Raw genomic sequence first — 16,606 nt, forward strand, 5'->3', positions numbered from 1 at the left:
GATTCCAAACCAAATATAAAATTCACAATTACCCCACACATGGGTTCAGTTATTGGTTGTAAAAACCTAACCTATTCCTCAAACCTACATTGAATGCAGTTACTGTTCATAAACATAATCATAAAAAATCAGGACAGAGCATTTTGATCAGTCTAGCATCTTCAGGCTAACTTTGGTGTCAACAAGAGGGCCATGGCCCTTAAGTTAACGGTCATCTGACAAATTTGAGTTATCACATATAGAAAGCAAAATTACAGCAATTTTTTTTTCCTTTTTGGGGCCTGCCACTCAGGCCCTACGGGTCACACCAGCATCATTTATATAAAATATTATTGGCCTTCCTGAATGTCATAAAAAATAAACAAGGACCATTACTCTATATACCAAACCTGTATTCCACCTCCGAAATTAAATCTGCGCTTCCATTGGACAGATGACCTCAATTGAGATCTTCTTCCTTTCTACATGGCAACAAGGCCACTAAAATCCATTATAATGAGCATTGGTTCAGGGTTAGAATAATACATTACTGTTGTCTATATATCATTGCTATCTGTATCTTACGAGTGATACATGTGGAAGCTAGAGTAACTATCTTCCAAATGTACTTATTACTATATTAGGCTATCAATAAAGTAACAAAAGTCTGGATTTAACCATTGGGTACCCTATAATATTTTATAACTTTTTTTTTTGGTTTTTTGGTTTTTATAAAATTCTTTTGGACATTACAAAAAGTAAATGTAATGTCATACGTACTATTTGGCAAACGTAGCATACATAGTACCAGGGTATTAGTTCTCTTGGGTAATAAGTGACATATGGACATACAGGCTTTTTACCTACTTTGGTAATTATCAAAAAAACTGTTAAATTGTTAACATTTTCTGACAATCAAAAAATTCTTAACAAAGATGTTTATCATGGAGATTGGTAAATAGATAACAGAAAGACAATTATCAAGCTTTAATTAAGAGACAGAAAATACACCTGTAAAAAAATAACAACTCAGAAAATAACAAGACTAATCTGTTATTATTCTTCATGTAAATATGTAAGTCAGCATATATACGACTTTATGTATACACTATGACACACTGACTTTTGTATGAATGTGTCAATACAAACAGACACTGGATAAAAGCCAGTTAAAAACAATTATTGAAGTTATCATCGTATATCTTTCCTCAGAAGAAATCTGATACCTGAACTTCATATTTTACATTGGCACAGCCCCTGTGAACATTACACTTGGAATATATACCTTGTACTGTCGCATGCTGTTTTTTGTATCAATGACCTTTAAACGTTATCAATGATTTTGATCTTTTGAACTCTTTTCTTCAGACTATTTATCTTTTTCAAAGATTTTGCTAACACAGTTTCTACCTATGGTATATGGTATCTTTTAAAGGTATCAATATTTTATGATCTATAAAGAGGGAGAGCTCTCAATACATTTCTTCTATGAGAAACATAGATCTGTACACACACCCTGGTCCTCTGGTTCCTTATGCTGACCCCTATATTTAGCTGGTGAAAACAAACAATATACATGTATACTGCAGTAGTATATATATAATATTGTTTAAATTACTCAACACAAGCATGTTGTAAGTTTTTCTGTCAGCAGATGACATCTTTCACAGAATTTCTGGTATTGTAAACAGGCTCTAGAATATTAATTAAAACAATTGTGACATAATTTGGGGAATCAAGGATGCTACTATCAGGAAATGGCAAATTCAAGAAAAATGCTTATACACATAAATAAAGCTTTTATTTGTTTAGCTGTTCCTGTTGTTTTCATTAAAAGTAAAGATCAAGGTATCATTGCAAATATAGATCAAGACAACGGCTAATGTAGGACTTGGCCAGGTAGGGGTAGAAATTATAAAGTTCTGCAAGCCCTTTGAATTGAGCCCATTTAGACTTACGTAGGAAGGGTGGTTCTGAGACCCATCAACTGCCTATAACAATGGAACACAATATCTGCATGGCTTGATGTGCATTTGGTTTATTTTTTATGATTGTTTTGAACTCCATTTTTTAATTGTTTGCTTGAAATATCAAAATTCTGGATCACTGCTGCATTTTATTTAGTTTCAAGCTCAAAATACTCAAGAATGCACCAATGCAAAGGGCTTCTGAGAGTTAACAATTTTACCTGGGCACATTTTGGCTGCCTGTCACTCACTGCCCTGCAGGTATCGGGCTACGACCGCCCTTGAAGACCATGTGTGTGGTGAGTGTGTGTGTTTTAGGATGCTGTGGTATATAGTTTGTGTTTGTGTCCTGATGATAACATGGAATTAATGCCCAAATTATAGTGCTTCTTTACTGAAGTTACGTTTGTATACTGCTGAAGACAACTATTGCTTTACAGAACAAGAGGCCCATGGGCTTTAACTGTCCCCTGAGTTTTGACACATTTTGACATATTTGATTCCTGTGACCTTGAATTTGAGGTCAATGCTGTTCACCCAAGCATGCTTAAAAAGGCCCAATATCAGGTCTCTGGACCTCTTGCTTAATGAAAAAAAGTTGTTTAAAAGATTCAAGCATCTTCATCTCAGGTGACCTAAAACTGAAAAATATCAAAATTTATCTCTAATGGTTCTACACATTATTCTCTCAACAGGAATTCCAAACATTCTGATAAATATATTTTAAATGTTGACTCAAAAACTTTTTGTATATATACATACGAGTATTTGTTTGTAAGCTGGTCTGACATGTAGGTTATAATTACACCTGACTGTATATATGTGTGTTGTATATGAATATTTATACATGTACTTGGTACACGGGTTACGATAACACTGTAATACAATTCACATGTATTGCTATTGTCATCGTCAAAACACAAATCCATGACCTTTCAAATGCCATTTAACCCTATACACTGTTGTCATGAGATCATGTGTATAAATAAAAATCCTTCGATCATTGCAAAAAAATTATCAACGTTTTGTTCAACATTATTGTAATGAAAACTCAAATATTTTGCGAATAGTCTCTTAATTACTGGTAAACTTCATATATTTTTAATTACAATGAAATTTTTAGTACTGAACTTCATGCAGTAATAGTTAGTAAAACTAACCAAGCATATATATAAAATTGATTAAGAATTTATTCCAAATATGAATGTTGTTACTAATCTCCTCAGTACATGTAAGTATGAAGTCCAACACTTAATGCTAGTGATTAGCCGGCTAATCACATTTCTTGACCTCTCCTATGTGCGTGTGTCAAAACGTTTTATGCTTTAAACCTTCCATGGTGGTTTACATTATAAATTTGTCCAATATTTCCGCTTGTAAAGACTCGGCTAAGAACTGATTATCATATTTTAAAATAGATATGACTTTGAGTTAAAATAATTACTCCAGAAGTTATTAGCAATGTTACAATACTTACAGCAATTTGATTACCATTATATTATAAATATAATTCAACTTTTGTACAAAATTGTTAAGTCTGTCAAAAGACTTTATGAACAAGAACAAGCTGTCATGGCCTTGTCACATACTGGTGGATTGTTTCTCTATCAATAAAATATTTTTTTTTGTAAAATTTCTTCCTTGCATTGTTAAATATCCTATATAAACGTTATTGAAAGCTAGATTCTACCTATAAACGAACAATCCTCACTACTTGGGGATCATAAACCGAGGCTGTAACAGAATTCAATGCAGAATAGGTACATTATTCGTTCTGTGTCAGTAACAATCAATATCAGATTCTGATTGGACTTGATGTGTAATGATCATGAACTTGTCTGTAGATCTTTGTATAGATGTTTATTGTGCTCATCATTAACAGTAGATATACCAGACAGGTGATGATCAGCATTGTCATACACGTTTTATGATAAAATAATAGCATGTAGTATATAGCTGTCATCATTTTACTGAATTGTTGTTAATTGTATCAATATTGATTACAGACCAAAGGCTCTGTCTCCCTCAACTTCGCTAGCCAAGGGTGTTCATGCATACGATGCTCTCCTATTCAAGCGAAGTTGTGTCTCCCTATACCCATCCACAGTCGAACAAAAAATGTTTCCATCAAGCTAAAAAACATTTACAAAAGATCTCGAATTGCCCCAAATCATAGTCCAGCCCTCCCATAAAAACCTTTCCAATACAGTGTTCAGAAATATGTTGTATAAGACTTAAATAAGAAATAAACCACACGCCATTAAACAGTAGATTAAGTGAACCACTTTCTAACATCTTTTGCAGAGCAAAAAATAATTGAGGATGCTGCCTTGACAAAGATACCAGCTATTTCTTTAAACCAGTAAAAGAAACTTGTAGATTCCTCACATTTAATCTGTACCTGAGTTCTTTTATTTACAGAACTCATATTCTTTGTCTTCCCTTGCATAATTTTTCAGTATAAACTTGTTAGTTTATTCACAAACTGAAATCTTTGAAACAAAATAAAATCAAGACCTTTTGTCACCCAGGTTTGGGTGGGTACTTTTTGTCTTATTCTGGGAAGAAAATTGGTGAATTGGGGAAGATTTTTTGAGGAATAAACTTCAAATTTTGGGAATTTGGCTTAAATATGAAATAATTTCAATTGGGACGGCACCAAAATGGCCTCAGTAAAAACCCTGTGGATGAGCCATCACACACAAGGAAAATTCTGGTGAATATCTGACCGAATTCTTTAAGCTCAGATCAATACAAACAGACGAAAATATACAATCATTATTGCAGGTCAAACAATCAACATTGCAGGTCAAACAAAATCTATATCAGAGGTCAGACTAAATCAATATATCCGGGTTCAAGTAGGCCGACCGCTAGGTTTAATACCCAATAATACATCAGAATTGAGAAGTAATTGTCAGACTAATGGAGATTTCAGATCTCTGATTGGAAACATTTTGGAGTGGATGATGGCTGTTATACATGACAATATGTTGTTTAAGAAGTACTTAACTCTAACACCGTATTAACGACTGGTAATCAATCCTAGCAGCTAACATACAATGATCCAATCCGAGGATATGTTGGCCAATTTCCGATATTTAGCAAATGCATGGTTTCCTTTCTGATTGCAAATTGGAATATGCTGATTATCAATTTCAAAATGGGTTCATTTTGATCCAAGTAAAAGCTAAATCAATGAGAACATAATATTGTGTTCATTCTTCTTAAATGGCCAACCAGTTTCTAAAGACCACACCTAACATCACTTCTTGTACCAAGTGTTATTTTCTGAAGAATTTGAAATTAAAAGTACAGTGTTGATGTTGTGTATAATCAATCAAATTTTTGTGGTGTTTTATCAAAAACATTAACTGGTAGGTTTGATTTGCTGATTCACCTTTCAGCAATATCACACTAATAATCAGTATGTCCTGCAATTTGAAAATAACCGGATTCTATTGCACATGTATGGGATAAAGAAAAATTCATACCTTTAGCATCCTAACTTCGCGTAAAGCAATCTTCTTGACCATTTTGTCATCCTCGCTTTCCAGGAATTTCTTGATAGCTACAAGTTGACCTGTCTCCTTGTGGCGACATTTGAGCACCATTCCATAACTGCCCTCACCAACCAGACCAAGGTTTTCATACTTCTCCATGGTCCTCAGCGCTGTAGATCCCTTTACTGCAAGCTGTCAATGGAAATCATTCCCTTCACTGTATACGTTTATAGGGATAGAACTTTAAAAGATTTCAATTTATTAAACTAATCCATGGAACGAAGAAAAAAATTCAGTATAAATACTGTTTTGTGATGAAAGGGAACCTGCAGTTGTATACATCTAGCTCTATTCTGCCAACATACGAGTAATAAATATTTCAAAGTATTTGTAGGAAAATCTGTGATTTATGACCCCTTTTTGCATATTTATACCTTTTCAGCTAGAAAAAAAACATCAAAGAGTTTTACTGTATAATTTTGGGTCTAAGTGCTGGTTATATTGCATTAAGTCAATGTGGAATACATGTATATATATGCATTTCAAATATACTTTTACAAAAGTTAGCCTAATCAAGTATGTGTAAATATGCAAACATCATATTGGTAGTAAATCAAAGGTTAATTGCTTGCTAGTTCCCTTTGTGTATGTGTATCTGGAATTTGGTTGAAGCCACTGAAGCTGTTAGGGAGATTTTTGTGCACATGAACCAATCAGATTTATGAAATGACCCGATCATACAAGCTTGCAATACACTTGAAGCATGTAGACACCCTAATAAATTTTGTCAAAATCATAACCATTTTGAAGGAAGTTCTTATCCAGAAACCAATTAACTCAATCAGAATTTCAAAATTCATCTCCTTGGTGATTGAACAAATCCATCATCAAATCTCATGATTAGAGCAAAAGATTATACATATATATTTATACATTATATGCATTAATTTGAATCATTTTTAATCAATTTATTATGTAAGCATTATCAATAATTAAATATGTGTGCTTTAAAACAGGTACAATAGAATAATATCACAAAATTGAGTGTATAATTCATTTAAATTAAAATATGAACTTTCATTTCAATTAAATCCAAAAATTTACAAGGAATGCCTGGAATGGACAAAATGTATTATGAATGCCGTGTCAACATTCACTGGTGTTTTTTAATGCATAAGTCAATATTATGGATTCTACCATGGTAAATAATGAGTATACAAGTTCATGCAGGTGATAATAAATCAATAAATTATACTGATATAATGTTTTCTATAACAATGTATAATATATCTACAAACACTGCCAGCAGTATAGCTGCAGACAGCACTGACAGCATGTCTATACATAGGTCCCAAAAATTATCTATATTTCTCAGAACCTTGGACCTTAAGATTTTGATGTACAGCTGGAAAAATAAAAAAAAAACTGTTCTGTATAGACTTATAAATTAAAATGATTTAAATGCCCAATGAAAGTGCTTTATGGAGAAATGGCCATGATGTCCTAATTAGTATGCATCACCTACATCAGCATGTAATGGAGATTAGCACAAGGCTGAACCCAACCAAAACAGTGTGTGTTTGTAAACATGTTTGTTTGTTTATTTACTGGTCCATCAACAGACATGGTAGTTTTAAGGCAGAGTCTCCTTTTACTGTGGTAGCATGTGGCTACCTCACTGAACAACATATGGGATTTTAAACAGTCAGAGTCTGGTTTTTATAATACTCACTGTAATAAAACTGTCGTTCTTGACATTTTAATGTCATTCTATACTCCCTATAAAATGCCCCCCCCCACCCCCCCCCCTCCCATTCCTATACCTTAATCTTCATAACATCAATACTTATTTCTATTTACTCAAGGTGTATAACATAAATCTTTTAAACAAATAAGATACCTCATAAACAGACTATCAAATTTCCTAGTGAGTGATAAGTCCTAGATATTTTCGTAATCATTAAACCATAACATAAATTTGGACAAAACCAAGAGGTTTTAAACTAGAAACTGACCCAGTAGAATCACAAAAAAATTTTTGGCTGTCTGTATATAAACCTTTGCCTATAATAATTACAGAAAAGGTAATAAAGGTCATTATAAATTAATAATTAATTACTTCCATGACATGGTCATTGATCCGAAAGATAATACAAATACATTGGTAACTAATCCTCTAGAAGGAATCGCATTGAAATCCTCGACAATATACCTATGTGAAAGTGGGAAATGGTCACATTACAATAATTATCATCTACTTCCCCGATTAGGACGGACCTGAAATGTGGAAAAATGGACAGAAGCATTCGTTAATGCAACACAACGTGAGATGTTTTACTATAATGCACAGAAATAATCAGCATTCAGACCCTGTTAATTATTTATGACGGTTCACAAATGTTGTGTGAAGACTAGTACAGAAAACCTTTAGCGAATATGTATTATTATACAGTTTGGCCAGTCCAGAAACAATGGCTGGTTTCGTGGCTTTGTTTAGCATTGTATCCTTTCTGAGTGCCGTGCTGTGTGACTATGCCAATGCTTCAGTCTTCCGTGGAGGGTCACATTGGGGTTTGGTGTCTACGAGGTACATTAAATCACAAGTTATTTACTTATAAACCCACCCATTTTCCAATATTTAAGAGAATGCAGTATAGACACTTCATGTTTTAGTCAAAATATATCAAACTAAATTAAATAAATAATTAGGTTTATAAAATTGAACATGTTTGCAAAAAAAAAAAAAATCATGTAATTTGCTTAGTAATTTGCAGTTCTTCAGTTGCTCAGGAAAGTTTGACATGTGTCAAAATACTTAAATGGCCAGGAAAGGAAATGTCAAAACACATTTATCATTTTATATAAAAGAGACAAATTGTTTTTTTATTGTGATCCTAAGAGCAAGAAAAAATGAAGAATGAAATATTTTCAGCAATGGCATTAATGTTATGCTTTAAATAGATTCCAAATGAAAAAGATTTATGAGGTTTTAATTTGCGAAGGCTACCACCTATAATCTACAGTCTATATATTTCACGAGGTTCCCCTTGTTACCCCTTTTAAAGTCTGGGTGAGAATATTGATTGTATGAGAATCCTGAACACTGACTTGACTGATACTGTTCGCAATTAATAGACTAACCACAAACCTTAGCCCTTTGTAATCAGACAAGCATTAATAAAAATGGTTTTAAATGTACATTGGAAGATAGATATCCAGTCGGTAGGTATATTTCTCTACCAGAATGTACATTTATAATGCTGGCCATGCCTCTGTTTCTATATATACACACATACGCATGCAGGGGGAAATATAATATTATTCGTTAACAGGGTTCTTGTTTGAGACATGGGCCTAAACTCAAATTACACCTGATTGTGAATTGTTTAAATCTACAGGTAAAGCAGGTGTTACGGTGTGAATGTTGATTATCTCAAAATAAAGTCATTATATTATTGTGTTGTGTCGTACTTGAGATCTACTAACTCACACGCAATATTTACAATACAAATACCCATCTACAATACAATATGTATACATTACATTGGCAGTGTATTGAAATAACATGCATTTAAATGTTACTATTTACATTAGCAATTAGATATTGTCAGGCTGGGTACATATTGCAATCTTCCGATCACCTGTCTGTGAAATATGATACATACAACACATATTTTAAAATTATCACATGCATTTATATATATATATGCAGGATAGTCTATAGTAAAATAATCTGCACTGTTCCAACCCTTAATCTGGAATTCCTGGAGAAAAAATATGCATCAATTGAACTAAATCAACATCCATGTAATTTCAGTACATTTCAAATTCCTATACTAAACTACATTAAATAATTCCTTCTTGCATGCTACAAAATTTCTTTCTTGAAAGTTCATTTAAAATCTTATTCTGAATACAAATACTTTATAAAATTAATGTATTGCTTTACATCCCAGGTCAGTACATGTACATACATAAATTTATTTTACCTAAATAGCTTTTCTATGTATGGAGGTGACCATGCATACAACTCAAATAACTTTATTATATTTCTAAGTTCATTTTAACACATTGAGCATTATGTAACAGAAAATCAATGACACTACATTCAATTCAATGGAATTACATGCATTACCTATGGTGTTCAGAGTATCATTGTCACCATTTACAATACACCTTTAAAACTTCTTTTTTCATTCTTTTCTCTGGTATATTAGTAATCTTTAAATTACCATGAATGATTCAACATTACAATAATCAATAATTCTAGTCACATTATGAACCCATTGTGACAATTCACATAAACTGTTCAGACCCGAAAATAAAATGTTCTCAGACAAAATTGTCAATATTATATCTATGTAGAAAAATTCTAAGGAGTTATATGTGACTGTGTGTCCAAAATTTTTATATTAGTTTTTGGCATTTTGTTAAGTCAAGCAGAAATTTATATGTTCTTACCAGTAGCCTTGTATTGAACCTATAATCATTGTGTGTAACTAGAAGCCAACAGGCTTTTAGCCAATTTTGAATAAACATTTGGCAGTTTTGAGTAAACAGTGAAAAATTTACATACATGTATGATTTCTAATCTAAAAAAATTATCAAATGTTTAACCTAGCTCTTGTCATTATTTAAGGGTAATCAATGTGTTGAGCTAAAAATGTCAAATATTGGACACAAGTTTTTAACAAACAATAGTTACCAACTTCAACAGTTAGCGGTTGATCATCTTATTTACATAAACTGTATTCCATCTTTGCAAAATACAGAGTTGTCACCCCTATTTTGAAATTTATTTACTGTGACTCCTATTTCGATACTGTTTGGAAGGAAATTGATCGCATCACCTAAGAAATAATTAAATTTCAGAAACATTCCCAAGACAAATTTCAACAAAAGCTAAACTAGGGACCACATTATGGTGGTTTTTTTTGTTTTTTTTTAAATTTTTTTAACGTCCTACAATTGTATTAACAGCCAGGGTCATTTAAGGACGTGCCAGGTTTTGGAGGTGGAGGAAAGCCGGAGTACCCGGAGAAAAACCACCGGCCTACGGTCAGTACCTGGCAACTGCCCCACGTAGGTTTCGAACTCGCAACCCAGAGAGGGAGGGCTAGTGTTAAAGAGTCGGACACCTTAACCACTCGGCCACCGCGGCCCAACACTATGGTGGACAACCCTACATTCCAAAGAGGGAAATAGTCGGCCAATTTGGATTAGTTACCTATAGTTCATTAATTATTTGTTGTATATTGTGTTTGAATGCATTGAAATTAAGAAAATTGGTCAGTTTCTCTGATTTATTTGAAAAATTCTGATTTATTTGATAAATTCTGAAAATTTCAAATCAAACTGTTTGTTTGGAAAAATTAAAAAAGGCCTTGTTCTCTTTAAATTTCTTCAATCACCACTCATTAGTATTAACATTTCATAATGTATCAGTCTAAATATAATATATACATAATCAGTGTTTTTAGGTAAGGTTGGGAAAATTAAAACACAACATCTGCATACAAATGTAAAAATATCTCTGATATTCATTGGACAATAATTTGGCTAAGCATATTTATTTTTTATCTTCTTGCATACAAAGTTTGATTATTTGTATGAACTAATGTGAGTAGCCTTATTTTTATTCTTTTTTTTTCTTTTCTTCTCTTCCTAATGCTATTAGAGTCTGTTTCAAACAGATCCTCACTACACATACTATGTTATTCTATGTATAATCTTCTTTAAGGAGAAAATAAAGAGAATAATATTACGGTTAAGCATTTTTTTGTTAGATAAAGACGACTGGTACAGTTGGAACCTGTTACACATACATTAAATATATTCAGGACAGGAATTTTAATACATGACATGTAAAAACTGGCTCCAAAAATGACAAAAAAAGAAAGAACAGCAAATACAGCATTAGATGATGTTATGTGATCAAGTTCCAAGAGCACTTTTGGATGATCTGCTAACAACTGGAAAGTAAGCAACATTAATGTACACTGGTGATTATAAACATTACACAAATATACATATATATATATTATGCCAAACTAAGGGAAATTCGTTTCCTGAATTTCTGAGAATTTCGAAATATGGTTCCTAAAAAGCAACCGATCTTGAACACAATAATTTTCGATCAAACATTTTGTTAAGAATATCATTTTTGTTTGAAATCATTTTTGTACTAATGAAGCCAACAAATTAATGTTGTAATGAATGCATATTGTTTCAAAATGTCATTTCATACTAATTTTCCTGGAAATACATTTTCAGGAAACAGATTTATCTTAGTCTGGCCTTACAAGAGGAAACTTGTGTTGACCATGCAATCCAGCCACCAACTAGCCTACCTAGTAATCAACTAAAATAGTGTAAATACTACAAACTTACAGTACAACATGTAGAGTTGTGCTGAGATTAATATATTCTACTTACTCCTGACATTGTGTGTCAGTACTTTGCTATCCATGGGAGAGTTCTCACTTTGGAAAAAGAATTTCATTTCTTGTAATAATTACATGGTATTATCAAATCAAATCCAAGTATTGAAGAATTATAAGACAGTGTGGGTATTAAATATACATTGAAACCTTGTAATCTTGACAATGATGTAATTCAGTAAACCTGCTTTCCGAACACTTCAAAATCCAGACATTTAAAGATAATCCAGTGAATTTGCTTTCTGGATACTTCCATCTGAACATGGATAATCCTGTACTGGTTTTCTGACACTACATGACCTTGCTTTGTCAATAAGTATATTCAAGAAATAGATTTCATTATAATGCTAAAACAATTCTGCCTGAGTTTCCATGTACATGTATACTGCTTAGCTTTGGAAACCAATTTTTCTAAGTCTAAATACAAGGTCCCAATGTAAAAACATTTCAACATGAATTTTCAATTACATAATTACATATTCTTTTGACCTTCATTCATGACCAATTGTACAACAATTGCACAATATATGTCTATCAATAATCCACAGTAAGCAGGACTGGACTACTAGGACTGCTCGTCAGTGCTAAATAACAAATGAACACCAGGGGTGTATTAAAACCAAATTGTGAGGATTAGGATTAGAAAACGAGAATTGCTCATGTAAAACATGTTCACAATATATGAATTAAAAATCATGATGGAAGCAATTTGAAAATGGAAAAATAACAAAAGTGACTTTCAATTTTCAACATGGAGATCTATGATTATATTTCCGTTGGATTTCAAAGGGGGGCTTTCTTATCTCGTTTTATGGTTAACATTTAACTTAAAAATCTTTATGAAGGAAATACACTAAGATCAAGCACATTTTGTGTGAGGTTTAAACACTTTTCATAAAAATCACCATTTCCCCATCAATCAAGATGTCAAGGCCATTGAATATTTATCGATCACAATAATTGATCCCAGAGATTAGGGCCAGGCCAGGCACTGTACTTAAACTAGACCTAACTGCCCGCCTAGAAACCTAAATCATGCATACTTTGTCACATTTTCAAAAAAAAAAAAAAAAAAAACAGTTTGGACTTGGTACATTGAAATAATACTTGTTTTGCTATGAACTTCAATAGATATGCCCTGGCTTATAATTTAAGAATAGATACATTTGAAAACTTGTTCCCACATCAAGACTTCCAAGATAGGTGTCAACTTCTGACAGGATAACTTACAACACAAGGTTTTGAGAGAGCTGATGAGGAGCATTGGAAAGTTTTCCTTGTGTAATATAAGGTTTAATGTATTTGATGATTGGTCATGATATGCCCAGTGGGTTCATTGTCACCACCCCAGTTTTCAATTTGAGAACATGACATTGATTACATTTGGTCTATATTTGTATGACAGGTGCCACCAAAGAAGCAGAAGACGCTTACCCTTCTGAAACACTTGGTCCGATTATTGTTGTACTTTTTTCAATGGTTAACGGTTATCTATACTTTGTTTAAATTTTTGCCTTAGTATAACAATTTTTAATTCAAATTAGGGGTTTGTTTACACACCAATGTGTTTTTGTGTTTATATCTACTACCATATTTTTCTGCAAACTTTCAACAGACTGTTTATGGTATTTCTTAGGAACAGATAATAACATTTCAGTAAGGATGACATATTCAAATACTGAAGAATAAAAAAAAAAAACATATGTAAACAGATCCAAGCCTAGGCCTAATTAACGTTTTTTTTCCCTCACCCCATTGAAAATAATTGCTATTACAGGTCTTTAAATTTATCCCTTTAAATGACCTAGACATAATTGATGCATCAAATTTAAGGTTGGGTACTGTTTATTATTAACAACAGATTCAGAAACATGACTTGACAACTCCACAGGGAATAATTTATTTCAGATCAGATTCAGCTTTATGAAAAGAAATAAAGTTTATAATTTGGCATATTACATGCCAGTGTTTCACCGACTTGGCAAAATATTGTCATTAAATTATTCCAATAAACATTGGTACATTGCTAGGAGTAATTTAAAAGTCCATCAATCAGAATCAAGAGTCTCGATAGGAATAATTATGCATATCTAAAAGTAAATAAATGTATAATTCTGTAAAGCTAAATGGAATAATCCTGACATTGACACAGACAAATGAATATGCAAATAGCATGTACATGCAACAATAAACATACTTGCTGCATATATCAATTGACCAAAATGAAGGTAATGTAAACAATTTTAATACAGACAAGTTTTGCTGGCCACACTGGAAGAAATACCTACACATGTTGTTTCATTGATTTGACCTAATTGTTGCTAAAAACATAACAAATAAATATAGGTATTTTTTCGATAAAATGGGGTCCTCCTCAGTACAGTGTGAATGATTATTAAATGGACTTCCTAAAAATGTGTGGGACCCTTTTCAATTAAATGATACCAAGAAGCCTTCAACACAATCTATTATAAGATTAATTGGTATATGATCTAGTGAAAATAACAGTAACCCTTTGAAATGTCTGTTAATTTATAAATAAACATGTACACCTGTTTACAATTACATCACTTTTAATTGTTGGCCCAAATGGAAGTGTGCAATTAGCTAGGGGGTCAATATGGGAGGAAACCTAAAGTACCATGGGAAAACCAAAATGGTCAGGAAGGTCACCTTTTTATGTCCAGTCAAGATCATATTAGATCAAGATGGATGCAAATATCTATTCTGTTACCTGATCGCAACCACCATATGATTGAGTACCCCTAGCTCTGTATACAGGAATCAACTTGATGGATTATTGTATTGTTCATAACACTTATCTATGACTGAAATTTGATCAATATATATTTTTTACATTATGATCCACTGTATTGAAACATTTAAGACAACAACAACAAGGATTAAATTTTAACCCTAGGGTATTAGCTTACTGCAGTATTGGTACTTACTCTACTAGGCCAATAATCACTGAAAATTTGCCAAAATGTTGCAATACACTATTCCATTTAGAATATAGAATTATGACTTTGTGACAATGTATGATTTATATAATGTTAATACTAAGTTTGACTATCATTCAATGCATATATCACATACCATCTTTATAAACAAACAGCATGTGAAATATCAAACATTTTAAGCAAAAATGAATACCAGAGGGAATATATATGGTGTATATATGTCCCGTATTTGAAGGTCAAAATAATCATTTTCAAAATGCAAAATATGTTCTGTACATTCATTGTTACAGGCCCGTAATTGAATTAAATAAAGAGTGTGGCATTACTTCTTCTAAATTTACTCACCTTCAAAAGGTAAAAACCAACACTTTGTTTTTTGAGCCGTTGAAAGTTTACATTTTAAATCTCCAATGTTTCAGAAAAATTAACTATAACAACTGTCGTCTGCTAAATGTGGTCGCCTTGTAATGTCAACATTTACACCATGTCATTTCCATTACTAGGGGCTAATAATACACAGAACAACCTGTCACTCGTGTATGAACACTTGGATCTACCAAATCTCTTTAGAATCCCAGTAAATCCGCCCTAATGCAAACATATCTCGAGTTAATCAAACAGCGTGTGCGAACACTCAAAACTGTTCATAATGAAAACTCCAAAATCAAAGCACGACACAATATTCCGACAACATATCTTACATTTGGTTTTGGTTACGTCTAAAACCTCAAGGTCTTTCGTGTCGTTGTCTCATCTTCATTCACACAAACAATATGTATCTCGTCTAAACATGATTACAGACAGCAAAGATCATGCTAATCCCGGACCGACTTGCCAGAACGCATGTATCTACTGACAACAAATAGCATTCTATTGATTGTACTTACATCCGGTTAATGAATTGATTGAGGTACGGTAAACAACGCTAAACATTAACAGTGCGATTAACTTATTTAAAATCCATGAAAACATCTAAACAAACTTGCAACTATTCACATTCAGGTAATATTAAAATGAATATTAATAACGTAGTTAAAAACAGTTAATTAAATAACAATTAATGTTCATTAAATGGAACAGCCTCCGAAAAATGAGATTACGTAGTCATGTGACATGCTGTAGGGCCGCCTACATCATGCATAAACATAAGGCAGAGGGTCGAGGCATCATAAACAGTTTCAGTCTATTTTAATTAACCCAAATTAAGTAATGTGATTGGAGATATTTATGAAATATTTGTATGTCTAGTTTTAATAAATATAAACTATCCATATTGTTTAGTATTTAGTTATTTCAAACTCAGAGCTACAGTAGACATAATTAATTTAACTTTCCAGAGATCACTTGACCTGTCAAGAGAGTTTACCTGTCCTGAAAGATCACCTGTCCAGATGGATTACCTATGCATAGAGCTCACGTGCCAAAAAGATTACTTGTCCACAAAGAGCACCTGTCCAGAGAGATCCCCTGTCCATAGATATCACTATAGACATAAAGATTACTTGTCCAAAGAGTTCTTTTCCATATAAAGACCACCTGTCTAGAAGCATTATATATTCAGAAAGATCACTTGTACATAGAAATCACTTGACAGAAAGAATATTTATCTATACTTATTATCACAGAGATCACCCGCCATGAAAGATCACCTGTAACAATTGATTACCAGTATGAGGACAATTGTCTCGAGATATCACCTGTACAGAGAGGTCACCTGTAACAATTAATGATGAGGACAGTTCTCTCCAGAGATC

The 16,606-nt window shown here is 32.6% G+C and overlaps 1 protein-coding gene across 1 annotated transcript in view; it reads right to left on the reverse strand.

Moving 5' to 3' along the window:
- Positions 1–15,700, reverse strand: part of LOC117337295 (cyclin-dependent kinase-like 2) — a 47,547-nt gene extending 31,847 nt beyond the window's left edge. The window contains 3 exon segments of the mRNA XM_033898203.1: positions 5,441–5,641; positions 11,885–11,931; positions 15,554–15,700. Coding sequence (XP_033754094.1) covers positions 5,441–5,641; positions 11,885–11,893 — 210 coding nt within the window. The 5' untranslated portion in view covers positions 11,894–11,931; positions 15,554–15,700.
- Positions 15,701–16,606: the final 906 nt, after the last annotated feature.

This window comes from Pecten maximus, chromosome 1 (assembly GCF_902652985.1).
Source record: "Pecten maximus chromosome 1, xPecMax1.1, whole genome shotgun sequence".
NCBI lineage: Eukaryota > Metazoa > Mollusca > Bivalvia > Pectinida > Pectinidae > Pecten > Pecten maximus.